A 24485-nucleotide genomic window follows, 5' to 3' on the forward strand; every position below is an offset into this window, starting at 1 on the left:
TTTGGTATATAGATCATATGCCCTGCACTCTCACTGCTCAATTCTCTGCCATTTAGGAGTTTATTCACTTTTGTTTCTTATTATGTCATGCTAGCCACACCTCCCCTGGCTGTGACTGACAATGGAATAAAATGGTTTCATTTTCAATCTTACTTTTCACTTAGCTCTGGTTATGAAACTTTAATCATATACAGGAGGTTTCAGCAGATTGTAGAAGACTTAGAGCAGGAAAACAAGAACTTCTAAATTAAACAGACTGTGCAATAAAGGAAATGTAAACAGATCTCTCTTTGCAAAAAGTGGTTAAGAAGACTGTGTGAGTCACATGCATGGAGATGTATTTGAGGTTCCATAAACAAAGTGATTTAACTCCTAAATGGCAGAGAATTGAGCAGTAAGCCTGCAGTGGCATGATCTAGACAACATAATTGCATCAATTTACTAAAGTTGTTTTGATAGTGTCCCTTTAAGTAAGTGTGAAGTCTATTTATGAACATGTATGTCACTACCTGGCAATATTATCAGCATACTAATAGGCTCCCTTGGCTATGTAACTTGATTGATGGCTGAGATGGTCCAACAGTCAAGCTTTATGTAATGAGCCATCTCAACAAAGGAGAGGGTACAAGCTCCAAAAGCCTATTGAAATTCTGATAGGTTTGAAGAAACACTCCCAACTTTACCTTTAATTTAAAATGGAACTTATTTTCAAGAAACTATACAAGATCGGTAAAAAAGCAATTTTTATACAAGAAAAGATGAAAAAATACATTTAAATCTAAACAGTCACAATACATTCAAGAACTACTAATATGCAAAGTAATATTTACACATTAAAAGTGATGTTTAAAATTAATATCCATCTATTGTGTAACCTTTTCTAAATAAAATATTTCTTCATGCACAGGCTAGCATTAAAATACAGACCTGTTGTCCCAAGTACATGTGAATGTACGAATATATTTACATCTGTTAGGAAAATAGTTCACTCTTATAATATTTATCATGATAGCTTTTTTTTTGCATTAAAAATTTGTTATAGACAGGATGTGTATGCAATATCAGTGCAAAACCATGCCTTTACAGTATACAGTATTGTACCTTAGAATTATCATTTTACTTTTATTGGAAAAAAAAAAGACCATTTATTTTCTTTTAAGAAAAATATACTTGTAGATTTGATAATCTGAAGTTAATTTTTTTTTTAAATCATAAACATACGGTTATATTTAACTGCCATGTTGCCTGTTAGATGTACTTTGTAATCCTGGGTTAAATCACGGCTTTTAAAGACCTATGTTAAAGTGACAAATCATGTCTAGACATGGTTGCAAAGATAAGAATGCAAATATAAAACAAATATTAAAATTACTTAACTTTAGATTTTAAGTTCTCATGCCATCTAAAGTGTAGCCTGCAAATAGGAAACTTTCCTTGAGTCAATTATTCACGCAGATCAGAAGATGTAATTAAATCAACACACTTGAAAATAGTATGCACAAGAAATAAAACATTGCCAAACTTATTTTGTATAATTTCACTTTAAAGAAAGTTTCTCTTCATGTTCTCATGGATGGTCGTAAACCAGTAAATGATCTGTTAGAAGCAGAGGAGGAACCCGAAGAAAGAAAGCTTGTGCGAGATGAAACTGAAATCCCACTGGTGGACAACAGTGCTGAAGTATGTGCTGATTTCTCCTTCAGAAGTGTATCTTCCCACTTGAAATAGTCGCAGCCTTTTTTATTTTCTTCGGTTCTCTTACGTACGGTACAGCTGTAGAAGGCTCTGCCGTGGTTTGGTCCCATATTAGAAACTGTAAGTTTCTTAGCTCTCCTACCACACTTACACATGGGGGCTGTAATTCGTTGATCCTTTGTTGACCTAGAGTTGCTCATATTCACTGTAGAATTTAAAACTGTAGACGGAATAGTCCGAGAAACTCTGGTGGTTGTAGACAAACTGTTATGGGCCGAATCTTCATCTTCGTGTATAGTAAAAGCCTGCTTCTTGGGTGGAGAATAAAAGCTTACACTTGAAAGCTTCCTTTTGGGGAAATAATTTAATAAGGTAGGTGTTTTTGTTTTCTGTCCAACATATGATAAGTTATTAGAAGATGTGCTTGCAAAGGAAGTGGGCAATTTAAAAGCTGAGCTATTGGACCCCTGTTGCTTGACATTATAAATAGTTGTATCAGGACTTTTATAAGCTACAGAGTTGGACTGAGGCACGCAAGGCTTCAGTACTGCATCACTTTCATTTTTAAATACATTAAAATGTTCTAAATTATGTTTTGAAGATGATGCAATGTCTGGCAACATAACTGAACACAAAGTGGTTTCTACCAGTTCAGTAGATTCGGTATTTTGATTTTCTTGAGAGTCTTCTATTAGTGCAGCATCCTCCCAGTCAGCCACCATGGCTAGACAGTCCGAAGAAGAACTAATATCCAACCCAGAAATGTCATTTACCGTTGAGACAGTGGTAGAGATTAGCAAATGCCCTGGACCAAAAGAGGTGTTGCCTACAGGCGTTGATGTGAAGGTCCCTATTTGTATAGTATTTTCTAAGTTGTTGATTGAGTTTCGGCTTGAAAAAAAATATTTATGTCCATTGCCAAGAGTAGTAGTTAATCCATTAATTAATGTTTGTGGTGGTTGTATGTCTTGGTTTTGGTTTCCATTGGAAGGTTTAGCTGCATCATCTTGCTTAGTGCCATCATTTTTTTTAATAGTGGTATTGGAATCATGCTTTTGAGCCTTCATAATGCTGTAATGTGCATGTGATGAAGGCAATTCTCTTTCTGTAGAATCCTTATCAACGGTGATCTTTGTTGAAAGTTGATTATCCTCACTTGAGCAAGAAGCACTTTGAGCAGGTAACGGTAGAGGTCGCACTGGGGAAATCTTGGGACGCACCTAATTTTCATAAACAAAATCCAGACTTTTCAAAATTGGCTGGTATGCTTTAAGGAATGACTACACAGTAGTCTCATTACTTCTCATGACTAAGCGTCATCAGTCGTTCTCATATAGGGTTACATTTCGTGACTTGCTGAATGAAGAAAAAAAGGAGACCTAAAGAACCAACTAACCTGATCTAATGATTTGGTAATTTTCATTACACATCCATCACAGATCATTTTCCATGCAAGCTTTGCAGTATTGCGGGAATCGTCCAACCCTTTAAAGAAAAAAAAAAAAAAAAAAAACACTTTAATATATAATTACGATCATCATAAAAACATGAACTTGCATCATATATTGAGAGGGAAGCAAACATCATTATTTTCATTTACTACCATTCCATAATGCAATAGTTTGGCGTTTTATTTCTTATTTTCCATTTTATCGCTCTCCTGCCTCCCAGATGCACGATAAACAGTGGAAGACAGACAAAAAGGAGATGGAGCTTGCCTTAAGCTCCATCGTTTGTCAAGTGGAGGAAAAATATACAAGGCAAAGTAGTCCACTACTTTACTTTATGAGTAAACAGAAGACAGGATGGAATGCAGGTAAGCATGTCATGACATATCCATTTTAATGCTTCCTCATTACCCCAAGCTGCAGGAGCCTGAGTGTGATTAAAGTTCAATTTGCAAATCGGGTTAAAATTGCCTGATTGAAAATGAAACCATTTTCATGCAGGGCTGTGTGTGTTACAGCCAGGGGAGGCGTGGCCAGGGCTCCAAAAACAGAAACAAAAGTGATTTAACTCCTAAATGGCAGAGAATTGAGCAGTGAGACTGCAGGGGCATGATCTATACACCAAAACAGCTCCATCAAGCTAAACATGCCTTGATGCCTGTAGTATCCCTTTAAGTCCCTTTCCACAACGGTCATTTCCCCGTGTTTAGCAAACCTTTAAATAATAAAAATGTAATATATATTCTTATTATAACTAAACAACAAAGTCATACCTGAATGCTCTCTTCCTGAGAACTCAATTCCTAAATCCTGTAACGCGCCATTTAAGCCCTTTGGTTTCCGATTGTAGAAAAGCTAAAATGAACATGAAATAAAATGTAAAAATTGCAGTTTGTGTAGGACAATTCAGCCTTTTTGAGGCACTTCTGTGAATAGCTCATAAGAAAGGTTTCTTATCATGAGATCTATAATTTGTCTCTACAACTACCCACAAACATGGTAAAAGGTATGAATGAGGATACTGATGTATGAATGAGGATAGTGAAGTACTTTGATGTATCAAAATGTAAATATGAATTTCTGCAGCAGAACACATCAGAAATTCTGAAAAGGCAATGTGTGAAATTATCAAAAAAGGAGATATTATGAATTTAACAGAAACTGGTGAAAAAGCAACCAAATGAAAAGAATAAAAATTAGGTATTCCTAATAGAATAAATGAATCTGGGACATTTTTCTGAAACAGTGCTAGCTGGGCACAAGGTCTTATACCCAAAAAAGAAAGTATATATATATATATATATATATATATATATATATTTTTTTTTTAAATGTATTTCTATTATAAATATTTTATTCATACATATATGTGTTATATGCACATAAAGGGTAGCAGAAGAAAGTCCCATCATTTGTAAATCACAAGAGATTTTAACCCATAAGTTTCTGTCCAGCAAGGAATTATAAGATAAGTGGTTTATCCAAAAAGAGCAATTCAAGTCACCGGATGAGCGGATGATTTCAACTGTTCTTTAAAATGATAGAAGCCATTCTGCAACAGCAACAGTTTGTACACAGCTTGGTTCACTGTTTAGTGAACCAGGTTGCATTTCAGGATGGGCAGAGCTATCAACCATGTGCAGCCCACTCCTCGGCCCCCTCTCCTGTGAGTGGAACAAGAGCAATCCTTATTGCGCATGCAAATATAGGGGGAAAAATGTATATCTGAAGCGGGAAACCAAGGGTTCCATGCTACTTAACTGATAGGCCTAGTAGCCAATCAATTAGGTAGCAATGTTGTAGCTCCAGCCTGCTCTTGGAAATGTGAGTGAGTTCAGGGAGACCATCTGTTTGTAATAGTAGGGCTTTACTCTGCTATTTCGTTGGAAGCCCCTGTAGTGGTTGTCTGAGTGCTTATAGTGTCCCTTTAAGGAAAACAACACCCTGGTATATGTGTAAAGTGCTCCATCAGTTGAAGAGATTACCATCCTGATTATCATACTGTGCTCCATCACCTTGTAAGTTGCCCTGAGATCAATCCATGAATTTAAAATGTCAGGTTTTCTCAGCTGTTTCCTTTTGCATTCATACAATAAACAGACTCCCAAATCCCAATCTGTATGAAAAAAAAAAAGAGTGTCACAGATTCACTCTGATTTATGATATATGGAGAAAAGAGGGAAAATACAACTATAATCAATTTGAGATTATAAGATTACAAGCATTACATTAATGGTAAAAGGTAGAAGGGTAATCAATCTAGGAAAAGCATCACTCACACAAAAAGACTACCTTTATTTTGTGCAAGGATAATCAATGCCTAAATAATATTTTCTATGCATATTGCAAGAATATGTTCTCTACTCAAAGCTGTCAAATCCTCCTGTATCATTGTTGAAATTTACCTGACCAAGTGACAAAAGCACACAACTTTTGTCCTGATGTAGGATGGGCTGGTGAAGCAGTAACAAAAACTATCCGCTTATCCTTCTGGATTTTCTGTATCCACTTGGAAAATTGGGACAAGCAGATCCTTAAAGGAATGCCTTCATCCACTTGTTGCTGTAAAGAAAAGAATCCAAAAGTAATAAATCTGATACAAAGCAACTGGGTGATTTCTTAAATCTGAACATACAGCATACCTCCTGTTTAATTAAAGGAACACTATAGCGTTAGAATACACATATGTATTCCTAACGCTATAGAGCCCTAGTCACAGTTTAGATGACTAGGGCCCCGTTCCGCGGCGAATAAATGTTTAATCAACCATTTGTTTACCTTATTCCAGCGCCGGGCTCCCAAGGCACTGGTGACCTCTCCTCCATCATCAACGTCAGCTTCCAAGTGGAGCCGAATGCGCATACAGGCATTCAAACCTGCCCATAGGAAAGCATTACTCAATGCCTTCCCTATGGGGGTCTTTTTTGACGCGGAACTCCGTGAGGACGTCCAGCATCATATAAGTGTGATTTACTCAGAAAGACAGCCACAAGAGGCTGGATTAACCCTGCAGTGTAAACATAGCAGTTTATCTGAAACTGCTATGCTTTCAGCTGCAGGATTAAAACTAGGGGTACCTGGCACCCAGACCACTAAATTGAGCTGACGTGGTCTGGGTGCCTATAGTGGTCCTTTATATGGCCAAACTAACTGTATATACACAACATGTCTGCTTTTATAATACATGTATTACTTTCACACTGAAGCCTAATTTCAGATTGTAAAACGTGATGGATATAACCTTACATTTCTAATGAATTAAAAAATAAATAAAAGTAAACTAAACAATCAGACATGTGTTATGACTCTTTCACAGACTGGTGTATGGGGTTTGTAGTTCAAGATTCACTGGATTTGGGGAAAAGGCCAACACAGTGGGGAGGATGAGACAGGTGTGAGTACAGGAGCAAAATATTGTTACCTGTTTTATTCCAGTTAGTTCTGTGCAAAAGTCTGAAAGAATAGGGTGCTCCTGAGGCTGTACGTAAGTGCGAAATTCTGACTCAATCTCTCCATTTGAAGTATTTAATAATACCGCTGGGAATTCAACTGCAAGTATAAAATATAACCATTAGCAATGTTTATCTTAAAAAAAAAAAAAAAAAAAATGGAACATGTTAATGATGGCTAATATTTAATACAAAGGGTTATGATAAATTAACTAGTGATTTTAGGAGGACTCCAAATATACTAAAGTCCATGATGTTCAAAAATGTCAAAACATTTCCAGTTAATGTTGTCTACATTGCTTTTCTACGTAGAGTTATTAAACGGATTAAAGTACCATTTATGAGTTACCTAGGAGTTTATTCAATGAAACCGAGTCATAGTGATATGAAATCCTGGTTTGAACATTTAGGCCAAGGTAGTTGATTCAAAGATATTCTCCAACTAAGCTGTATCAACAGATCTGCCACTAAAAAAATATAGTTAAGGACTTGTTTTTCCACTTCAAAATTTGAGTGAAAAAGTGAAATAAGTAAGTTCTTGTAAACTATTACAGTTCCAGTTGGTATTTTCAGTTTGCACATGGATTAAAAAAAAATAACCAGTTCAATATAAAAGGAAAAATACAATGCATAAGGTTTAGCCCTAAACATTTGAATACTCACTGATTTCTTGCCCATAATGCTTTGCATCTTTCCAGCATGTTGATTCAAAGTCAATTATTATTAAGTACTCAAAAAATTGTTCTGTAACAGAAAATAAGAATCACTATATACAATTAAGTGCACAGCAGACACACAGACGAAAAGAAAACAAAAGGAGAACTTACTGGATTTTGGACTAAAAACACTGTTTGACTTTGTACACAAGGTAGAGCTTCTCCTTATTAAACCAAGCTGCCTAAACATAAAAAAAACAAAAAACATTTATTAAGAGGTCTGCAGTTCACATGTGTTTTGTACCTGATATTACAACTTTAAAGTGTGCATCATTACAAACCTCAGGTTATGGAGTCAGTACTTTAGCATACAGACAATACATTAGAAAACACCCATAGCTTGGGAAGACATGATACTATTGTTTTTGTCTAGTTTGAGATAAAGTTTTTTTTTTTTTAATTCTTTATTTTTGTCATCCTGCACGTGAATTAGACAAGACATAGCAATAAGAGCTCAACAAAAAATTAAGGAAGCGTAAATCCCGTAATTGGAGCACATAATCACATAGAAGTCTGCATGCAGCATGAGTTTTTGTATGTACAAACAACAGTTTAGCCAAAATTGATAGGTACTTAGTGTGCCCCCAGTGGGTACAGGAGCAAGGCCAAAGTAAGACTAAGTTTGCATACACGGTTGTGCCCACTAGGGAAAACATTACCTTCTCAGGAGGTTACATGGTGAACTAAAGTCAACAACTGACAGGAGGTGGGGGCAGGAGGGGTAAAGGAGAAGCAACGAAACGCCAGTATCATCTGCAAGTGCTGAAAAAAGTGAGTATATCCAGTAACTGCCATAACTCGGCTAAAATAAGTAAATACAGAGAACAGAACATTAACTCCCAGTCCTTAATGGTTAAACTCATGGTATGGGAGCTATTATAATAAAAATAAAAGAATAAGAAAAAATTAAGAAAAAAGATAACATCTCAAACAGTTGTTGGATATAACAATAGATATTGGTGGAAAGTCAAGCCTTCAGGGAGGACAAGTGGTCTCTTGCCTCTGGGGTAAGTCCCTCATGTCAGTGCCCTGGTCAGTAAACTCAGGGATGGTGCCTAGTTCCAGCTGTGACAAGCTTACCCCATTCGAGGTCAAAGGTATCATGAGTCCCGAGGTGGACAGTAGGGATTCAAACCCCTGAGAGCTATGCACTCTATAGGTAGTCTCTCCGTGGGAGAAAAGAAGCACCCTTGCAGCCCCCATCTATAAGGTATGCCTCTAGTGCGAAGGTGATGTAAGAGTGGTTGCATGGACTTACGCCAAGTAAGGGTGCTCTTGGTGAGATCCGGAAAGATGGACAGCGATGAGCCTTCAGAGAGTAGTGGGGTTTTCTCCCGAAAAACAGTGAGGAGCGAGGCCATTTCCTGAAGAAACTGAGAGTGAAGGATGAGGTATGTAGTTGCCGTGGCCATGGCGCCCTCACTGGTTTCGGTAGCTGAAACATGCCATGAAGTCTCAAGGCTGTTGCTTGTTTAGGAGGCAACGAGACGTCTGATGAAGTGGGTTGCATCAGCAAGTCTCACTGATTTGGGTAAGCCCCTGACCTTCAAGTTGTACCTCCTGTGTTGGTCTTCTGAAGCAGTGCTTCTCAACCCTCTCCTCATGGCACACCTAATAGTCCAGGATTTAGGGATTACCGAAGGTGTTTAAAAAAAATGCTGCTGAAACTCTAAGGTGATTTTTTTTTAATTTTTCTAAACACCTTAGACACACCCAGGTAACCCCTAAATCCTGGACTGTTCCATGACTCGAGCCTCGTGTTTTGAGAGGCAGCGGTCTTAAAAGCGCCCTTAGTAGGCCATGTCAGCTGCGATGTTCTTGTGTAAGTCAGCCAGCATCTTTTGAAGCAGTTCAGCTGTTACCCAGTTCTCCAGTTTTCGGCTCTGGTGGTAGGCCAGATGCTGCCCCTGCGCCAAGATCAGTAGGAAAATCCTTCTAGCAGAAAGAGAAGAAGTCGTCAGCTAGCGCCCATGTGCCTTGTGTGTACTCCGCAGCAAATCCCCAATATCCCGACTTCAAGGGCCTCTATCGGCTTTTGCCATTTTTGTTTATCGGCCCACTGTCGTGTCTCGTGCCAATGTTTAAGTGTGCAGTCGGTTTATGGGACCAGATTCCACCTTAAAAGCTCAGTATACATCTGTTGAGACCCAGAGCTTAGAGAAGTGTGACCACTCTGTTCTCTAGCTACCTCCGCCACGCAGATAACATTTTTAATCCTAGTCTTAAATGTGAGATAATGTTTTTAATGGCACAATGCATTCTTAAACTGCACCTAATTGTCTGGGAAATTCTAATCACATATTGAATGTCTAAAACCAGCTGTCAATGAGCTGTGGAAATGCTCACAAACCCAAGGTTCCGATATTTTCTGACACTACTAGTAAAGAATCATGAGGATGACAATTATACCTTATGTTAAAAACTCAAGTTTTGGAAATCTCAATCCTGCTGAAGAAGACTTAGAAATACGTTTACAGATAATCAAAAACTTCGACATTTCCATAACACAATGGATTTAAAAGGAAATTGAAAGTGGTTTTCTAACAACCCCCTAAATATTTCAAAGTGTTAGCACATGAGTAAAACAAACATCACAACCTCCCCCCCACCCATCCAATCACTTACTTTGCAAGGTGTTTTGTTGCCATTTTAAAACATCAGGTGAAAAATATCCCACTACACGTTTACACCTCCTATGGAAGATAAATAACGATGTTATAAGATAAACCATAAACAACGGGGAAAAAATTAAAGCAACAGTGTAACAGCACAATGGGCACTTAATTGTATTCCAAATAAATAAATTAAAAAAAAGAATGGTTAATCACACGTATCATTTGTTTATCAAAGTGTTTTCAAGATGCACTGAAATATACAGATAAAATGAGAGAACAAACAGTGTTCACTAATGTGTGGATTATAGGGAATTCAGAGTGAAATTCGAATTTTAGGCCAAAGTAGCTGAACTGGGAACATAGCTGACTTGGAGAGTTTGTCCTATTTTGGTCTACATTTTGAAATTTACTTTGAATTCCCAGCAATGCACACTTCAGTGAACAACCCTGAGAGAGTCAACATGAACATAAAATGCTTTTGGAAAACATTTAGGTAGACTCATAATTTATCAACAGAACAAAACACAAAGTAAAGAATATGCTTGTGCACGTTTTTATCAACATTTCGCAGCTGTGATTCCACAATAAAGAGCCACAGAAAAGGCTTTTATTACCTTTGTTAAGAGTAATCTCAGATTTGAGATTTTACTGCAATGAGAATTATTGACTAAACAGAAAATGTAATGCCAAAATAGAAACAGTCTCCTATTCAGCTATGCTTACAGTTCGGGTACTTTGATTCCCAACAATTCTCACTTAAGTGAAGTGAACACTCGTTTGAGAAGGTTTTGGTGATGCACTAATAGTTTTTGCAACTAAAATGTAATTTAGAACAAGAGCAATGTATCTTATTTACACAGACTGATTTCTAAGCACATTTATTGACATTACTGTGAGTATTATTGCTGTGGATTTCTGTTATACACTCATTCATAAGAACAATATGGAGCTCCTAGAAAACAGGGACAGAGTTATTTGTGCCCAAGATATGGACTGTCCCTCACAAAGAGGGATACTTTGGAGGTATGCTTAAGCCAGTGACCCTTAAAGGACCCCTATAGGCACCAAAACAACTTTGGCTTAATTAAGCAGTTTTGATATATAGATCATGCCCCTCCAGTCTCACTGCTTAATTCCCTGTCATTTAGGCATTCAATCACTTTGTTTATGCAGCCCCAATCACACCTCCCTATATATGACTTACTCAGCCACCCTAAACACTTTCTGTAAACAGAGATTGAATGTCTAAACTTCCTTTATTGCCCAGTCTGTTTAAATGTAGAATTTCTTATTTCCTGATTTTAATAGCCTTCTAGAACTTGAAAGGAGCCTTCTGAGTTATGATCAATTTACAGAGCAGGAAAAAAAAACTAAAGCAAGACAACATCTGATTGAAAATGAAACCATTGTTCATGGAGGCTGTGCCAACCACAGCAAGAGGAGGTATGGCTATATAAACAGAAATGAAAGTGATTTACCGTCTGTAGAATATTGCATATTCTATGTTTCTATTGATTATATATGGATGTGTGGATTGACATAAGTTACAGATGCTATAAGTCACAAGGCTTTCTATGTCCGAGAGCTCTGGAATGTGGATTTGGGGGTTTTGTCCTTATATGGCTAGAGTTCTAGTTTGACGTCATTATGGCACTTCTATATAGTAACTGAACAAAGAGACACGAGGTCTCTTGGCTCTCTCTCGATGTAAAGATGTAAAGAAGTCCAGCAATTACCATCTGCTGTTGAATGTCCATTATCCTGTAACATCATTTGTTGTTTTATTATGTATCCGTAACTAAGAATAAGCCTGAAGAAACCGTAAGTCAGATTGAGAATTAGTACTTTTCAATAATATAGACATATATTATTGTGGCGAGCATTATATTTGGCCCAAGACTATATATACAAAAGACGTCAACTGAAGACAAGAAGAAATTAAGAAGTTTTAACAGTGACGATTCCAACCAGATTTTACACCGTCTTAATGGAAAAGACTTGAGCAGTGAGACTGCAGGGGCATGATCTGTACACCAAAGCTGCCTGTGCGCGCTGCAGAATTTGTTGGCGCTTTAATAATAATAATAATAATAATTAAGCTAAAGATGTTTTGATGCCTATACTGTCTCTTTAACTCAAACTCTAAATCAGTAACTTGAGACTACACTAAAATGGTAAATAAAGGATGACCCATCGCAGAGTAAACACATATCACCCCTGCCTAGAAGATAACGCACTGTGTCCCTATATCCTGTTTCAGTCTGAAGGTAGTAATAGTGGGGTCAGTAATACTGAGATTAGTGTCCGTGATGTGACTAAAAGGGACAGCCCTGATATTAAACTGAGCCTACAACAACAAACAGCAGAAACGATAAACAGCAGCCACTTTACCACTGACCATCGAAAGACTACCAGACGCCAGAACCACTTCACAACCAACTTTAAAATTCAAATTTACCTCCTCCGCCATACTGCAGCCGTCACTTCCGGTTCCTAACCGGAAGCGACCGCTCAGCTGGCAGTGTTCGGGGATCGATTGGTAGAGCGTGGCTGAGAGCATGGGCCGAGTGCTGCAGGAAAAGTAATCGATGGTCGCTGGAATTCTGGTTTCTGCACATTGAGTGTGTCTGATAGGCAACTCCTGTGCTGGGATTTTATATTATAACCGAAATCATATAGATAAAACGCTGGGATTGTAAGTAATGGATTTAAGGAGTCTTGTAATAATAATAATAATCACAATTTTTTTTGAAGGGTTGTGTATTGTCAAGGTTTGCATGTTATTTCAGAGTTTAGTATCAGTTTAATATCAGCCTGTTACTGTGTGGATATGTGTAGTACTGCACTCCTACTATAACACCTCTCACAGTAAGTGTATCCCAAATAGACCTGTCATAGTAATATATTCACAGTACATTCTGGGGTCTAGGTCAGAAGATCCCATCTTTTTTTGGACAAAGGATTCTTCTCTCTTAGTTTTATCACCAACTTTTAGACTTCTGCTTCCCGGAAGCCTTGCTAGAGGGATACGTATACTTATTTGTTTTTATTAATTGCCAGAATGGAAACAAAGTTATAATGAGGACACTTATATAAGAAAAAGACTGTTTAAGAACTTAGTTTTTAATTCATTACAACCCGGAATGAGGGTTGTGTACATAATTCTAAAAATGGAGCAGTTTGCAGATGACAGTCCCAATTTTAGACATTTGTCCCCGAATTACTGTTTACATATAACCCCTCGTGTGCTTGTGGCACAATGATTGAAAACCAATCATCTACGTGATGTTATTAACGCAATACTCGAAGCACCAAAACAGCTTTATTGTAAATAAGTGGTTTCGAAATATAGATTATGCCTCTCGCTGCAGTGTCACTGTTAAAAATGCTTCTGTTTAGGAACACTTCAAGCACCATAACCGCTATAGATTTCTGTAGTGGTTATGGTGCCCTGACACCCCCCTCTTGTAAGGAAACAACCCCTTTTTGAATGGCTTGACTTAATACCTGGGGTCTGCTGGTCGTCTCTTCCCAATTCTGCTACAGAACAGAGAAGGAGATAAGACATTCTAAACTAACAGACTGGAATGTATGGTGCTTGGAATGCCGTTTTAATTAATTTTTGCAATATATATAATAAGTAAAAGGCACAAACCTAGTTTATTTTAATTTCATTTTTTTACCATGAATTTGCTATTCAGTTTGAAAATATTTAAAATAATCTATCTAGGTGGGTTCTGACCTGTTCCTGCTGAAATGTATTGATTACATTTACATGGATGTTCACAAAGTTCTCAGTGAGCGCCAGATTTGCTAAATTTGGTGAACAATTCAGAATTCAGTTGCCAATATTTACTAAAGTCAATTTGTGGGTTAATTCAAAGGGATGTCTCAGAGTGTGTGTGTGTGTGTGTGTAGGTTTGATTTCTATTGAGTTGTTGCCTTTTTTTTTTTTTTTAAGAAGAAAAAACAACAACAACCTTTTTTTCAGTCTATACTATTCTGTATACATATATATCCTATTTTACTCTTTTTGTTTTATGACTTTTTTTGTTGTTATTGTTGTTGTTGTTTTAATTCTGCCTGCCCAGCTGTTGATGAATATGGCTCATGAAAATAATTTCAATGATTGCAAGAGACCCAATAATGATTATGTAAATGAAAGAAAACAGAAGAAAAAGCGCGTGGAGTCAGTATCCAGACAGAAAATCAACGGTGCAGAGCTGCAAAGACTGAAGGTAACCGTTACATAAGCCATCATTAGGCTGCGGCTGCCTCTCTGGCCCTTAGTCAGTGGGCTTTAAACACCTCTGATCTGTGCAGTCTACTTTTTTCATTGTATTATTTTTATTGAAGGATTTTGTCAATACACAAACACAAAAGAGAAAGAAAATAGTACAAGGAATCATCTTGTCACAATACAGTGCAAAGTGACTTGCACAAGTACACATCACAAGATGTTACCCATTAAAATCAGGCAAAGAAATAACAATACACACCGTCATCATCTAAAAGACAGTAGAGATTTTGGAAAATAAAAATCAGAATTCATGGACAAAGTGTAGAAACCCTGGCTGCAGGTTTTTGCAAACCGTGATCATATTGTCCATACTTTGCGATCCCTATTCGGCATGCCAATCATCACATAAGATATTTCTTCATAAATTCTGGTATTGGATAAACTGTCAATGACCTTAGTTAGTGCAATTTGCAACCACCATCTGCCATAACATTGAGATTCATTTCTTTCAGCAAAGCAAGACTTTTTCATTGCAGTAACATTAACAGGGTTATTTACTAATATGGGACTCGCTGGGAATTCAAAATGAATTTCAAAATTGAGCCTAAAGTAGCCGGTTTATAAAAATTCTCCAAGTCCTTCTTGTGTTCGGTTTGGCTATTCTGGCCTTACATTTAAAATTCACTTTGAGTTCCCAGCAGTTCTTATTTTAGTAAATAACTCCCCCATTCCCCCTCTCGCCAGACTGCAATCTGTTGGCAAGACAAGAGTCTCTCACTGCCACCATCTCTTGTCACTTTCTGTGGTTAAATATATTTCATCAGGATACCCCAAGAACCAAAGCTAGCCTCACGTATAAAGGTATTTAGTATGAGTTTTATATTGAGCAGCTGAAACAACCAACAGATTGGTCTTTCTGTTTGGTGCTGCCTGCTGCATGTACATCCAATCCCATAATTTTGTGGCTGCCATCTTTTTAGTTTTGCCAGTACTGATGACCTCCGTGTACTAACTTAAATAACTACGTATTAGTTGGACATTTGTTAGATGTTTTGATGGGTATAATTAGCAGCAATAAATAAAAATTACTTTGTGGTGTTTAGAATAGGATGTGTTAAACTAACTGGTCTACAGTAGCTGTACAAGTCTTATTGATATTTACAGAAAACACCGAGATTATCGCCTGCATTATTCTGGGATGATTGTGAAATCCAGCACAAACAGATTCACGAACTCTTGAAATATGCTGCTCTGGGAAAAGCACACAATGCACCTCAGCCGAGGTAAACGATACTGTTTATATCCGAACTACAGCTAGGCGAGGGTTACCTGGCATCAGCATGTGTAAATGCCAGGTATCACAGCTGCCTTTATTATTATTATTATATTTATATAGCGCCAACAAATTCCCTAGCGCTTTAAAATGGGTGGACTAACAAACATGTAATTGTAACCAGACATGTTTGACACACAGAAACAGAGGGGTTGGGGGCCCTGCTCAATGAGCTTACATGCTAGAGGGAGTTGGGTAAAGGGACACAAAAGGTAAGGGAAGTAGATAGGTAGAATAGTATTCAATGAAATAATTAGTGTGGGGTTTTGGAGCAATTAAAAGTTTAATTGATGTGCTTTTGTGAAAAAGTGAGTTTTTAATGAATTTTTTGAAGGAGTGGACACTGGGTGAGCATCTAACGGAAAAGGGAAGGGTGTTCCACAGGAACGATGCAGCCCTAGAGCAGTATTAAATGCGAGCATCAGAGGTGGGAGTATGAACAGAGGATAGACGCAGGTCTTCGGCAGAGCGTAGGGGCCTAGATGGGATATATTTGTGTATTAGGGAGGATAGATAGGTGGGAGCAGCATCATGTAGAGATTTGTAAGCAAGAACCAGAATTTTATATTGAGCCCTATATCTTATGGGAAGCCAATGCAGGGACTGACAGAGGGGTGAGGCGTGGGAGGTGCAGACGGACAGGAAGATGGGCCTCGCCGCCGCATTCATTATAGACTGCAGTGGGGCAAGTTGAAAACATGTAAGACCACTGAGAAGCGGATTGCAGTAGTCAAGGCGAGAGAGGACAGTGGCATGGACCAGCACCTTAGCCGCATCTGCCGTTAAATAGGGGCGGGTGCGTGCAATGTTTTTAAGATGGAAGCGGCAGGATTTGGCAATCGACTGGACTTGAGGGGTGAAGGAGAGGTCGGAGTCAAAGAGAACACCTAGGCAGCGAGCCTGTGTGGTGGAGCTGATGGTAGCACCATTAACGTGGAGGGAGACAGAAACGGGAGTAGCAGCACTTGAAGGAGGAAAGACCAGAAGTTCTGTTTTGGACAAGTTGAGCTTAACCCCTTAAGGACTAAACTTCTGAAATAAAAGGGAATCATGACATGTCACACATGTCATGTGTCCTTAAGGGGTTAAGTGGGCAGCCATCCAGTTAGAAATAGCAGAGAGGCAGTCAGAGACACTAGTCAAGAGGGTCTGGGAGAGATCAGGGGAGAACAGATGGATTTGCGTGTCTTCCGCATAGAAGTTTTATTGGAAGCCAAAAGAGCTGATGAGTTTACCAAGGAAGGCATTATAGATCAAGTACAGTAGGGGACCAAGGACTGAACCTTGGGGGACACCAACTAAGAGAGGTTGGGATAAAGAGGCAGAGCCAGAGAAATTGACACTAAAAGAGCGCTGGCTGAGGTAGGAGGAGCACCAGGAAAGAGCAATATCTTGTAGACCGAGATTACGGAGGATGAGAAGAAGCTGTTTATGATCAACAGTATCAAAAGCAGCAGAAAGGTCAAGGAGAATTAGGATAGGGTAGTGACTGTAAGATTTTGCAGTGAGTAGATAGTTTGATACTTTGGTCAGAGCCGTTTCTATAGAGTGCTGAGCGCTGAAACCAGACTGAAGTGGGTCGAGCAGAGAATTGGACTCGAGGAAGTCTGGCAATCTCACATACACAAGTCTGAATTGAAAGAAAAGCAGGGGTGTGGATAGAGATAACTAGTTGTGCTGGCCTGCAGCTCACATCATTTCCATCCTGCTGTAGCCTGAATTATAACTCAGAAGGTTATAAATCTTGAGGTACCTGCAAGGCTATTCACTAAAGTGTGAGCTGTTGGGAATCCAAAGTCCATATCAAGTGTTGGGTCAAAACAGTCCAACACAAAATCGCTTAATTGGAGAGTTTTTCTAGTTTGGCTGTTTTGGTCTGAAATGACAAATTCATTTTGAATTCTCTATAAATGTCACTTTGTGAAAATCCCTATGCTTCCTGTTCATGTGTTTACAGCACGTGGGGGAAGCAATTGCTTCCAGTGGCGCACATTTATTTAACCCCTTAAGGACCAAACTTCTTGAATAAAAAGGAATCATAACATGTCACACATGTCGTGTGTCCTTAAGTGGTTAAACATGTATTCTGAATGTTGCACAAGGCCAAGTTCTAGACATGATTTGGTTTAAAAATAATTTCTCTAATCATAATTACTGTGCTTCCCTTTGCAGCTGGTGTCATATTCATCATCAAAAACGCGTCCGCAACATAGCTGTCATTATTTTACAGAACCTCAGCCAACTCCACTTTTATAAGTTCTATTTGCACTTTCGCTGTATAAGGAGACTTTTTAAACACGTGAGTAAATTATCTATCTGATGAGCGCAGGGATGTGATTCATTAATGGTAATAGGAATTCAGTCTCTCCAATCATATAAAAGTTTAAATCATAGAACATGGTTTAAATCATAGAGCATTACATTTTATCCATACATTGTGCTAGCAAATGTATATCTTTTCATTTTAATTCAATTTAATTTAATATCGAGAGAATTGAGTGACTGGAGAGCAGGAGAACCCTTCTAAAGGTGGTTATCTGCTCCCTGTCACAGTGCTACTCACTAAGCAGGTTTTTCTCAAGCTGAATTTTTTGCGTAGGACTCACCTAAGAGGTTTTGCCTTCACATGGCAGATGAACGTAGGTGGCCATTAGAGTGATACTAAAAAGTTGTTTAAATATGCATAGGTATTTTGGATAGTGCCCAAGTAACTTTTTTTATTTTTTAAGTTTTTATTGTATGTTGTCTTTAGGAAATACATCAGTCTATATAGTAATAAACCCGTTAATTCCCTTTTTTGTTTTATATTGCAGAGATTCCGCTTACCTCCTCAATCTTCTAATTTTATTGCGTCTTTGGTTGGAGTAGATCAGCATGACCTCACTAACAGAAAGACAAAGAACCCAGATAATCACTGTAAAAGCTCACTAGGTACAGTTATGTTTCCAGAATAGCTGCAAACATTTGTGTGTGTTTGTTCTTTGGATTATTTTTTATTTCTTCCGCTCTGTTGTTTCTGTTCCGTTCTCTCTTAGTTAGCAATGGCTGGAAACCATGAGTCCCAGGAACTCTTGAGCTAAAACTTTCATGACATTCTTCCAGTTCATGGCTGAGTCCCATGGCAATTGTGTTGTTTTGCTTTTTGTTTTGTCTTATCTCTAATTGACAGTTTGCATGATGACCACAAAATGCGTGGGTACTTTTAAAATAAGAACTACAGGTATATTATTAATAACTACCCTTTGTATGTTTGAACAGTGTGCCCTAATGAAAGCTTTGAGTAATTTACTGTTATTAAGAGAATAATGTATGGGGGTTTAAAATTGCTAAATATCCTGTGACTTCTCCCCATTCTATTGTGTTCATTCCCCAGCAATTTTTACGAGCTTCCATGCTGTGGATATTGATAGGAGAAAATGTAGGAAAAATGTCATGGGATCGGAATAGAATGGTTTACTGCTTTATTTGTCATCCCTAGCTGATGATTAGTATCTAATAATGTTCTATACAGCATTGTTTGTGTTGTGTTGTACGATAATGTCTCTATATTTTGGACTATTTAGATCTGCCAGGAATCAATACTATGATAGCCTACAAAGAATTTTTGTTACACCCTACAATCCGGAAATACGGAGAGAAAAAGCAAGGCCTCACAAGGTATCTGCTTTCTACAGAGGAGCTAAGGAAAAATGATTACCCGGTATTAGGTCAGTTTATAATGTGTTATTATGAAACATGCAAACCGTACAAGTTGTGGGGGGCGGGGGGTTCACAATTCACCAAAGTGAGAATTATCAGGAATTCAAAGTGAATTTCAAATTGTAGGATAAATAGCCAAAATGGAAAAATTTCTCCAAGTTAGCTGTGCTTCAAGTTGGTTATTTGTGCCTTAAATGTGAAATTTACTTACTGGTATTTTGATATTTTCTTTCATTCTATTCATATATCTTTACAAAATACAATTATTAAAACCAAAATGCAACTCCAAAATCCCTGCTAGCTATTTAATCACCACTGCACAGATACCAAAAAAAAAATGAACAATGAAAAATGTCAGCTTGCAATTGGAAATTGACATTATTTCAAATTATGTAGCACCAATATAATCACCTGTGCGAATCAAGCAGTATTGGCATGTAAGATAGGGCATTCATTTATATGCATAAACCGTTTCTGTCACTGGCATGCGTTAATTAGAGTCATTTCTATTGTAATAGATGAACTGGCATGGTGTCAGCCTATATCTGTACATTTCCATGAATGTTTTTACCTGAACGATAGCACTGCACACATACTTATTAGCAATGCCTTCCTGAATGCCTAAGTATAAAATCACAGTATTGTCAGGATCGGGTCAGGGATCCAACACGCAGAGTACAAAGAGTAGCTGATACGTATACCGGTCCTTAGAATGGCCGGACTTAACGTATAACTACGATAGAATGGTCAGAGACAAGCCGAGGTCGAGGGAACGAGAAGACAGGTAAGCGAGAGACAAGCCGGGTCAAGGATAACAGAAAGACAGGAGAGTAAATACCAAAGCCGGGTCGGAACCAAAAGACAAGAGAATAACAAAGCACTGTGTGACTAGGCGGACTAGAACCACGACAGGGCAATGAGTGAATGAGAGAGCCACTGTTAAGTATCCTGGCTAGGGAGAGAAGACACGCCTCCGGCGAGTCCTGATTCGTCTCCCGAGATTTGAGTGACAGGACGTTCCGGGTTGGCGTCATGACGTCTACCTCCGGTCCTCCTGTTATAAAAGGAAGTGACTCCCTCGCGGCCGGCGTTAGCAAGACCGAGTGAACCGCGAGGGGCCGAGGAGACATGCCGTCCGGACGGATAAACTTCTAAGTCTCTACCTCTCTCAGAGGTAGAGACCTCAGGTACCCTGACAAGTATTTAGCTAATATTGGGTAACGTTTTGGATAACCTGTATAGCAAAGAGAAGGTTAGGATATAAATTTAATTCTGGGGTAAAATAACATTCCATTGGTTTGCATGGTGATTTTTCAGCTTTTTAGATTAATATTATTATTATTATTATTATTATTATTGCCATTTATATAGCGCCATCAGATTCCGTAGCGCTTTACAATATTATAGGAGGGGGGCTTTAACTATAAATAGGACAATTACAATAAAACTTACAGGAACAATTGATTGAAGAGGACCCTGCTCAAATGAGCTTACAGTCTATAGGAGGTGGGGTGTAAAACACATTAGGACAGGAAATAGCAATCAAATAAGGTGGGAGTGAGGTAGAGCTGGAGTCGAGAGTAGAGTGCTGCCCTTTAGGACAGAGCAAGAGACAGGTATGTGAGGTAGAGGTTACTCTGGGAGGCCATAGGCTTTCCTAAAGAGATGGGTTTTAAGGCACTTCTTAAATGATTGAAAACCAGAGGAGAGTCTGATGACAGTGGGCAGGCAATTCCATAGAAAGGGAGCCGCCCGTGAGAAGTCCTGCAAGCGTGAGTTGGCCGTACGAGTGCGAGCAGCGGACAGGAGAAGGTCACGGGCACAGCGGAGAGACCAAGAAGGAGCATACCTATGGATCTGTGAAGAGATTTAGAAAGCGGGAGGACGTCCAGTAAGAGATGGAAGAAAGGCAAGCAGTTACATGTTGCAGGACGGCAGGGGAGAGGTCCGGGGAGGAGAGAGATATCTGGTTGTCACCAGCGTACAGGTAGTAGTGGAATCCAAATGAGGTATAAGTTTGCCAAGAGAGGCAGTATAAAGAGAAAATAGAAGGGGACCAAGGGCAGAGCTTTGAGGGACTCCAACCGAGACAGGATGAGGGGAGGAGGTATCATTAGAAAAGGAGACACTGAATGAGCGTTGGGAGAGATAAGAGGAAAACCCAGAGAGGACAGAGTCACAGAGACCAAGTTTCAAGAAGGAGAGCATGATCAACGGAGTCAAAGGCAGCAGAGAGGTCAAGAAGAATTAGTATGGAGTAGTGGCCTTTGGATTTAGCTGCGATTAAGTCGTTAGTAACGTTGATAAGAGCAGTCTTAGTAGAGTGGAGGGGGCGGAAGCCAGATTGAAGAGGGTCAAGGAGAGAGTTGGAATTGAGGAAGTGAGACACACAGGTAAAGAAAAGTCTTTCCAGAAGCTTCGAGGAAAAAGGGAGCAGGGATATGGGCCGATAGTTAGAGGGGGAGGACGGGTCAAGAGATGTTTTTTTCAGGATAGGTACTGCAGTGTCATGTTTAAGGTCAGCAGGGACAACGCCGGAAGAGAGAGAGCAGTTGAAGATAGTTACGTAGTTACATAGCTGAAAAGAGACTTGCGTCCATCAAGTTCAGCCTTCCTCACATATGCTTTTGCTTTTGATCCAAAAGAAGGCAAAAAACCCAGTCTGAAGCGCTTCCAATTTTGCAACAAACTAGGAAAAACTTCCTTCTTGACCCCAAAATAGCAGTCAGATGTCTCCTTGGATCAAGCAGCTATTACCCCACTAATTAGAAATTGTATCCCTGTATGTTATATTTTTGCAAGTACCGTATATACTCGAGTATAAGCCGAGTTTTTCAGCACATTTTTTGTGCTGAAAAACCCCAACTTGGCTTATACTCGAGTCAATAGTCTGTATTATGGCAATTTGCATTGCCATAATACAGACTGGGGCTGTGGGGGCTGCAGAGAGATGTTACTTACCTTTCCTGCAGCTCCTGTCAGCTCTCTCCTCCTCCGCGCCGTCCGTTCAGCACCTCGGTCAGCTCCCAGTGTAAATCTCGCGAGAGCCGCGGCTCTCGCGAGACTTACAGTGGGAGCTGACAGAAGAGCTGACCGGACGGCGCGGAGGAGGAGAGAGCTGACAGGAGCTGCAGGAAAGGTAAGTAACGCTCTCTGCAGCCCCCCTCTCCCCTCCACTGAACTACCAATGACACTGGACCACCAGGGAGTAAGAGCCCCCCTCCCTGGCCAGCTAGCAAGCAGGGAGGGGGGACGAAAAAATAAATGAAATAATAATAATTAAATAAAAAATAAGAAGAAGAAATAATAATGAAAAAAATATATTAAAATAATAAAAAAATAATAAATAAAATAATAAAATTGCCCACCCCCCCACCACTGCAACACACACACACACTGCAACACACACACACACTGCACACATACACACACTGCACACATACACACACTGCACTCATACACACTGCATTCATACACACACACACTGCATTCATACACACACACACTGCATTCATACACACACACACTGCATTCATACACACACACACTGCACTCATACACACACACACTGCACTCACACACACACACACACACACACTGTACTCATACACACACTGCACTCATACACACACACTGCATTCATACACACACTGCATTCATATACACACGCTGCACTCATACACACACTGCATTCATACACACACACTGCACTCATACACACACACACTGCACTCATACACACATACACACACACTGCACTCATACACACACTGCACTCATACACACACACTGCATTCATATACACACTGCATTCATACACACACTGCATTCATTATACACACACTGTAAATATATATTCAATTAATATATTTTTTTTAGGATCTAATTTTATTTAGAAATTTACCAGTAGCTGCTGCATTTCCTACCCTAGTCTTATACTCGAGTCAATAAGTTTTCCCAGTTTTTTGGGGTAAAATTAGGGGCCTCGGCTTATATTCGGGTCGGCTTATACTCGAGTATATACGGTATTTATCCAATTGCAAGATGTGTGTTAAGGAAGGCAAAAGACAAGGGGAGAGAGATCTAATAAGGTGAGATGGGACAGGATCAAGCAGGCAAGTGGTGGGGCGAGAGGAGAGGAGAAGTGCAGCCACCTCTTTTTCAGTAGCCGGGAGAAAGTCTGAAGGGTGGGAAAGGCATGATCTACGTGTTTTTGAGAAAGGTAAGGTGGGTAGAATTAATTCCTTAGCGGTTCAATCTTGTCAGTTAAGTAACATGCAAAGCTATCGGCTGTAAGGTTAGTTTGGGGGGTGGCCACAGGAGGACGAAGAAGAGAGTTAAAGGTGTCTAAGAGACGCCTGGGATTGTGGGAGAAGGAACTAATGTGAGACAAAAAGTATGACTGTTTGGCGAGGGCAAGGGCTGTGTGAACACAATATGAATCTATAATGGAGAAAGTCTGACTGGGTGCAAGACTACCTCTAAGAGCGTTCAGCACAACAGGGGCATGTGTGTCAAAGAAATGCTCTTTATACATATCCTGTGCGTTCTTTGTGTTTTAGCTAATTAATTTGTTACTGGGGAGATTATTTAAAATACTACTACTGTGTTAGCTGCACCTTTTCTGGGACAATTTTCTGCCATAAATCATGGCATCTTCTGATATACTATATATGACTTTTGCTTTCCTTTTTATTTAAGACATTCCATTTATTTATATTTATGCCTTTTTTCTGCACCAGAAGATTATTTTGTTTTCTGATGTTCTCTTAGTCTACTTTTATCTTGGCAAAGAGAGCTGAGCAAAATGCAAGTGGAAAATTCTTGCAATATTATTAGTTGGTGGCGTATAATTGTGTTGGAACAAACAACTATCAGAATATACAAAGAATGAAGAAGACACTTTTTAGACTACTTTTAAAATAACGTTAAATGGGCACACTCAGCACCAAAATCATTACAGCTTAACCCCTTAAGGACCAGTCTTCTGGAATAAAAGGGAATCATGACATGTCACACGTGTCATGTGTCCTTAAGGGGTTAAATAAGTGGTTCTAGTGACCAGATGCTGTCCCTGCACTGTGACAAATGGCAATGTTTACAGTTGTCAGTCAGGCAGCCACTAGAGGCAACTCCTCCTGAAGACTGTAAAAAAATTGACAATCTTCACATTCGGGTGACGATGCTGAACGCAGTTAACTCTCCCCATAAAGAAGCACTGTAATGGTTCTCTCATGAGAATCCTATTGGTGAACCACCACAATTACCATGAATGCTAAGTAGGACCCTC

The 24485-nt window shown here is 39.1% G+C and overlaps 2 protein-coding genes across 2 annotated transcripts in view; one reads left to right on the forward strand and one right to left on the reverse strand.

The window, feature by feature from the left end:
- Window positions 1-1287: 1287 nt before the first annotated feature.
- Window positions 1288-12421, reverse strand: ERI2 (ERI1 exoribonuclease family member 2). The gene is made up of 10 exons (XM_063430375.1): window positions 12382-12421; window positions 9934-10001; window positions 7420-7490; window positions 7256-7336; window positions 6565-6692; window positions 5549-5705; window positions 5159-5259; window positions 3917-3998; window positions 3092-3180; window positions 1288-2915 (listed from the first exon to the last, which is right to left on the reverse strand). The coding sequence occupies exons 2-10, from the start codon at window positions 9954-9956 to the stop codon at window positions 1560-1562; spliced, it is 2088 nt and encodes a 695-aa protein (XP_063286445.1). The 5' UTR covers window positions 9957-10001; window positions 12382-12421; the 3' UTR covers window positions 1288-1559.
- A 74-nt stretch (window positions 12422-12495) lies between these two features.
- The window catches only part of REXO5 (RNA exonuclease 5), a 42682-nt gene continuing 30692 nt past the window's right edge, over window positions 12496-24485 (forward strand). Inside the window, exons 1-6 of the mRNA XM_063429490.1 lie at window positions 12496-12618; window positions 14015-14161; window positions 15328-15446; window positions 17669-17795; window positions 18310-18427; window positions 19045-19203. Coding sequence (XP_063285560.1) covers window positions 14021-14161; window positions 15328-15446; window positions 17669-17795; window positions 18310-18427; window positions 19045-19203 — 664 coding nt within the window. The 5' untranslated portion in view covers window positions 12496-12618; window positions 14015-14020. The remainder of the gene's footprint in view (window positions 12619-14014; window positions 14162-15327; window positions 15447-17668; window positions 17796-18309; window positions 18428-19044; window positions 19204-24485) is intronic.

This window comes from Pelobates fuscus, chromosome 8 (assembly GCF_036172605.1).
Source record: "Pelobates fuscus isolate aPelFus1 chromosome 8, aPelFus1.pri, whole genome shotgun sequence".
NCBI lineage: Eukaryota > Metazoa > Chordata > Amphibia > Anura > Pelobatidae > Pelobates > Pelobates fuscus.